General features: G+C 33.8%; 1 protein-coding gene across 2 annotated transcripts; it reads left to right on the top strand.

Moving 5' to 3' along the window:
- Positions 1-709: 709 nt before the first annotated feature.
- Positions 710-4,162, top strand: LOC145093524 (DHHC-type zinc finger family protein). Of its 2 annotated transcripts, none has more exons than XM_079031671.1 (5): positions 710-1,187; positions 1,733-1,915; positions 2,010-2,303; positions 3,022-3,255; positions 3,374-4,162. In XM_079031671.1, the coding sequence occupies exons 1-5, from the start codon at positions 1,089-1,091 to the stop codon at positions 3,872-3,874; spliced, it is 1,311 nt and encodes a 436-aa protein (XP_078887797.1). In that variant the 5' UTR covers positions 710-1,088; the 3' UTR covers positions 3,875-4,162. The 2 variants fall into 2 exon arrangements, with proteins under 2 accessions (XP_078887797.1, XP_078887798.1); XM_079031672.1 differs by lacking the exon at positions 710-1,187 and adding an exon at positions 1,241-1,294.
- The last annotated feature ends 1,838 nt before the right edge of the window (positions 4,163-6,000 follow it).

Below are 6,000 nucleotides of genomic sequence, written 5' to 3' on the forward strand. Positions count from 1 at the left end.
GAACTTTCATATCATTGACTCAATATATGTCTAGCCATCTATGTTACACATTGTCCTATATGTTTTTACATATTTTGGTGTTGTCAGAATGTGACTTGGATTTTAGCGACCCGAATTAAGTAACCCAATCAGAACAAAGTAAAGAAACATGAATAACGATTTCGAAAAGATAAATGTTCGAAGTAGACTAACTGTCCGGTTATTTTTTTCCGGATTCACTTGCATATGAGTTCGACACAATAGTTGATAGAGTTTATAGTTATAAGTATTCATAGTTAGGGATTCCAATGTAATTACATTGAAAATTGTTTAATAATAGAGTAGTTTTTTGATCCTTGTCTGTATACTAAATAACATCGATTGAACCATATTAATACTTTGTGTTTGTATAATTGCTTTTCCTTTGATTGCTTATGTAACTATAGTCAAACCTCTGACCAGAGAGCACATTTAACAACAACAACAAATGCTTTTACTTGGCTTGTTTTTATTTCATTCAAGACACATTGAATCTAGTCAACAAAATTATTAATTACCATGATTACTAATTTATTTCTCTTAATGTAGCGAAACAAATGTAGCATTTTCCCCTATAGGAGAGAAGCAGACCAGTCCAAAACACAAAATGACGTGGCCACTAAGATAACGCCACGTCACTTATTGACTATCCTGTAAAGCTAGAATGAGATATAGAGGAAAATAAAGTACACCCCACACACCCACACTCCCCAGACCCTACACTCAACAACACTCTCGCAAAAACCCTTTCCCTTTTCCTTTTCTTCCCTCTCATGGCTTGTCGGCCAATCAAACCCTGAAGTGAACACCCTTTAAAGTGTTCTTCCGTTCGTCGGAGTGAAAGAGTCGCCGAAATCCTACTTTTACATTTTCCGACGACTCGAATTTTTGTTGTTGTTGTTGTTGTTGTTAATTTATTTAGTGGCTTTTTGGAATTGGTGGAGTATCGTCTTCTTTACTTTATATGATTTCTTGTTTCTCGAGCGCATTTACATTTTCAGTGTGTGTTGGAACGTATTAGTGAAGATCTCGAGTTCAGATTTGAGAAAAGGAAAAGACAGAGAGAAAAGATGTATGTGGTCCCTCCTCCGAAGCGCTCCGATCCTCTGTCTGGATCCACAAACGGGCAGGATAACTTGAGAATTTACCAGACATGGAAAGGCAGCAATGTAAGTGTTCTTTTGCTCGATCTCTTCGGATCAACCCGTTTTGTTGAGGTTTTGGTGAAAAATGTTTCATGAATCTCGGTTATGGCGACTTGCTTCTTAATTTCTTGGTAAATTTATGTAAGATCGACGATTAAGTTGCGGTCGCTTCGTACAATTTACCCTAGAGCATTGCAACGCTAATTTCACTACAATTTACGTGTTTTTCTGCACGGCGCGTTGTGGTGTTTACTCGTGATACGCGTACCCTAGAAATTTTTATCATTTATTAGCTATTTCTTTTCATGTTGCGAAGATATTATTAGATTGAATTCGTGTTCATTTGCTGTCTTTTTCACAATTTGACCTACAGAACACGCATACATAATAGTAACAATAATTCCTTCACAGTCATCATTTCCAGAAGAAATGAAAAAAAAACACACACACACACAGAGACACACACAATTTGATTTAAGAAAAAACAGACTTCTGTACATCAACCAAGAGCTTCAATGGTATAATGAGATTACAGTATCCATTCTTATGTCAAATATTTTGCATTGCAGATATTTTTCCTTCAAGGAAGATTTGTATTTGGACCTGATGTAAGATCACTGGTGCTGACCATATTCCTTGTGGTAGCTCCTGTTTCAGTTTTCTGTGTCTTTGTTGCAAGAAAACTGATGAATGAATTTGAAGAACACTGGGGGATATCAGTTATGGTTGTAGCCATTTTATTCACAATCCATGTAAGTTCCTCTCTGTCACTTCATATAGTTTTCAAATTACATTATCATTCTAAACTTCTAATTCTAAAGTCATTTATATAATTAAATGTCTCAGGTTTTAGTACTTCTCCTTCTAACCTCTGGGAGAGACCCTGGTATTATTCCAAGAAATGCACATCCTCCAGAACCAGAAGGGTTTGATGGAAATGCTGAAGGTAGTAATCAAACCCCACAATTAAGGCTTCCACGTATTAAAGAAGTTGAAGTTAATGGTGTCACTGTGAAGATCAAATATTGTGATACTTGCATGCTTTATAGACCTCCTCGATGCTCACACTGTTCTATCTGTAATAATTGTGTTGAAAGATTTGATCACCATTGCCCTTGGGTTGGACAGTGTATAGGCCTGGTATGAAATGTATTCTCTCTCCAAATTATCTTTATATTTTACATTTTTACTTATATTTGTTAGATATGACAAAACAGAACAAACTATACTACGTTTTGCATGTGGGATTGATGTGAATGGGAGAAAAGTCACAATTTTTTGTCCCACATAGAAAGATGGGACAAAGACTTGCTATTGATCTTTTGTCTATGCAAAAGACGTAAATGCCCTTCTCATGTTTAAGAATAGCTCAGTTACAAAATTTGGTTCTTTTGTTATTGTTTGTTTTGGATATTTTCCAGAAACGAATTTTGTTGCTTTTCTTATCCCCGTAGTTTCATTTTATTTTGGATGTGATGACCCTTAGTTTGACGCGATAAACCCATGTAAAATTACTATTTTGCCCTTATTTTGCTTTTGTTCTTATTTTTTACACTAAATTACTTATCTGTTCACATAAGGGGCAAACCGGTCATTCTACATGGGACAGGGTTCAAAAATGTTATGAAACCCTCTGATAAGGACCAAAAATGCAAAAGGATTCCTTTTTGGACGTAAATGAAAAGAACAGCTAAACACAGGGACTAAAAATTTAGTCTATTTTTTGGTATGCATTTTTAAAACGTGGGTAAACACAGTAAGGATCAATGTCTAGTGTTGCTTTGTTTATATTTTGTGCATTTTCATGTTTTTTGTCCACTTTTCTTTAACCTTTTCATTTGGTGAAATCTAATTGCAGAGAAACTATCGATTCTTCTTCATGTTTGTGTTCTCCACAACACTACTTTGCATATATGTGTTCAGCTTCTGTTGGATCTACATTAAGAGAATCATGGATTCAGAAGACATAACATTATGGAAAGCAATGATCAAAACCCCTGCATCCATTGTCTTAATCGTCTACACTTTCATATCAGTCTGGTTCGTTGGTGGCCTTACTGCCTTCCATTTATATCTCATCAGCACAAATCAGGTCATCAACAATTTTCATTATTTATTTTTTTCCACTAAATGCAACAAATAGAAATTTACTTTCATCTATCCAATTGTATCCTTTTTTTTATGCTGATGTTTTCAATCTATCTTTATAGACAACATACGAGAACTTCAGATATCGGTATGACAGGAGAGCAAACCCCTACAACAAAGGAGTCTTGGAAAATTTTGGAGAAATCTTTTGCACAAGCATCCCTGATTCCAAGAACAAATTCCGTGCATACGTCCCAAAAGAACCCGGTCTCGGTGGCCGATCGGTTGGCGGCGGTTTTGTGTCCCCCAACATGGGGAAGGCGGTGGAGGACATTGAAATGGGGCGGAAGGCGGTGTGGGGTGATGGTGGTGCCGGAGTGGATAGCCAACTTAGTGACAATGAAGGCTTGAATATTAAAGATGGTGGAATCGGAGAAATGTCGCCGGAGATAAGAACACAAGTTGATGAGGGCGATCGTGCGAATATTATACACGCAAGGCGGTCGAGTTGGGGGAGGAAGAGTGGGAGCTGGGAAATGTCGCCGGAAGTTCTTGCGTTGGCGGCAAGAGTCGGAGGCGGTGGCGGCGGCAGTACTAGCGGTCCGGCGGCGGTGAAGTTGTGAGTGGTAGGTTGGTTGATTAGTAGTGCTTGGTGGTAGATAGGATTTGGTGGTGATGTTTGGGTTGACACGGTGGTTTTATTGGTGTGGTTTTGTGAGTTGCGGGATGGGATCATGTGTAAAATTAGTTGGTGATATTTGGTTTTTTTTTTTTTTTTTTTTTTTTTTTTTTTTTTAAATCATGTCTTTTTGAAGTTTTTTTCTTGTACATTATTTGGTTTAAAACTCGTGGTTGAGCTCATTTCTTGTCAAGTGTTAACAATGGAATTGGATTTGGTGTTTATGAAGCAAGTTTTGGGTTTGTTAAATCATTCAATCAAATGTGACGTTGTCTGAATATCAAGGACAACTGAGTTCTGTTACAAATACAGGCATTCGCATTTTCTAATGCAATTAGGTGGATTAAGCGGTCTGTTAGTAAACAAATTGGACAAATTAGGTGGATTAAATGATCTTTTAAATTTGCAGAATTCTATAAAATCACCAAATAATGTTATTTTTAAGGAAAAAAAAATCCAAAATTAGAATATATTTTTAACAGGTTTAGCATAGGGATGAGCAACGGGCCGGACCCGGATTGTACCGACCCGAAGACCGAAAACCGTTAATTATCTTAACCGGAAACCAAACTGGTTTCGGGTGTATCGGGTTCCGTTTCGGTCCGATCCGGTTTTGGGTACCAAGCTAGGTTTTGGACCGAATTGGACTTTGGGAGTGTTCGATACGGTTTGAGTCCGGTCCGGTCATGTTCCTATTCTCATTCCTAGTCCATATATATATATATATATATATATATATATATATATATATATATATATATATATATATATATATATATATATATATATATAGAGAGAGAGAGAGAGAGAGAGAGAGAGAGAGAGAGAGAGAGAGAGAGAGAGAGAGAGAGAGAGAGAGAGAGAGAGAGAGAGAGAGAGAGAGAGGTTCAGGTTCATTTGAGATCATTGTAATTTTGTGAGATCGTGAGACCAAATCTAAAAATAATTTTAAAATGCAAAATAAATGGAAAAATCCAAAAAAAAAATTTTAAAATATTATTTTCGGAACTCGAATTAACTAAAAAAAAATAAAAATCCCGTTTTTTTTTTTTTAAAATACGAGAAATATTCTAATAGAATATTACACTGACATATTCTAAAAAATAATTTTAAAATGCAAAATAAATGGAAAAATCTAAAAATTCTTTTTTTAAATATTATTTTCAGAATTTGAATTAACTAAAAAAATAAAAAAAATCTCATTTTTTGTTTTGAAAAATATGTGAAATATTCTAATAGAAAATTACACTGTACATATTCTAAAAAATAATTTTAAAATGCAAAATAAATAGAAAAATCCAAAAAATCTTTTTTAAATATTATTTTTGGAATTTGAATTAACTAAAAAAATAAAATAAAATAAAAATCCCGTATTTTTTTTAAAATACGTGAAATATTCTAATAGAATATTACAATAACATATTCTAAAAAATAATTTTAAAATGCAAAATAAATGGAAAAATTAATTTTTTTTTAAATATTATTTTCGGAATTTGAATTAACTAAAAAAGATAAAAAAAATAAAAAAAAAAATCTCATTTTTTTTTGAAAATTACGTGAAATATTCTAATAGAATATTACACTGTACATATTCTAAAACATAATTTTAAAATGCAAAATGAATGGAAAAATCCAAAAAAAAAATTTTTAAATATTATTTTCGGAACTTGAATTAACTAAAAAAAATAAAAATAAAATAAAAAAATACGTCTCACGGTCTCACAAAATTAGGCCGTCTCACATGAACCTACCCTATATATATATATATATATATATATATATATATATATATATATATATATATATATATATATATATATATATATATATATATAATCATTCTCAGCAACTCATTTATTTTTACCGTAAAAGAGTCTATCGTACCGGCTAAGTAGGTACCCAACAATCCTACTTTCATTTAAACCATTACACCAGTCGATTGTATCCTCCATTCATCAACAAAATTGAATTTCTCCCCAAATCAATTCCCCCAATCGACTGGGTGATCGGGATATACTGATAAAGGTAAACCCAGACGATTACGTGTTGATACGCCCTTCCGATTCATCG

The sequence above is a fragment of the Lactuca serriola genome, chromosome 3 (assembly GCF_051521515.1).
Source record: "Lactuca serriola cultivar US96UC23 chromosome 3, Lser_US96UC23_V15, whole genome shotgun sequence".
Taxonomy (NCBI): domain Eukaryota; kingdom Viridiplantae; phylum Streptophyta; class Magnoliopsida; order Asterales; family Asteraceae; genus Lactuca; species Lactuca serriola.

Coding starts and splice junctions, on each gene's coding strand:
- LOC145093524 (XM_079031671.1), top strand. CDS start 1,089: ATGTATGTGGTCCCTCCTCCGAAGCGCTCCGATCCTCTGTCTGGATCC. Junction 1,188..1,732: donor AGACATGGAAAGGCAGCAAT/GTAAGTGTTCTT, acceptor TTTGCATTGCAG/ATATTTTTCCTTCAAGGAAG. Junction 1,916..2,009: donor CCATTTTATTCACAATCCAT/GTAAGTTCCTCT, acceptor TAAATGTCTCAG/GTTTTAGTACTTCTCCTTCT.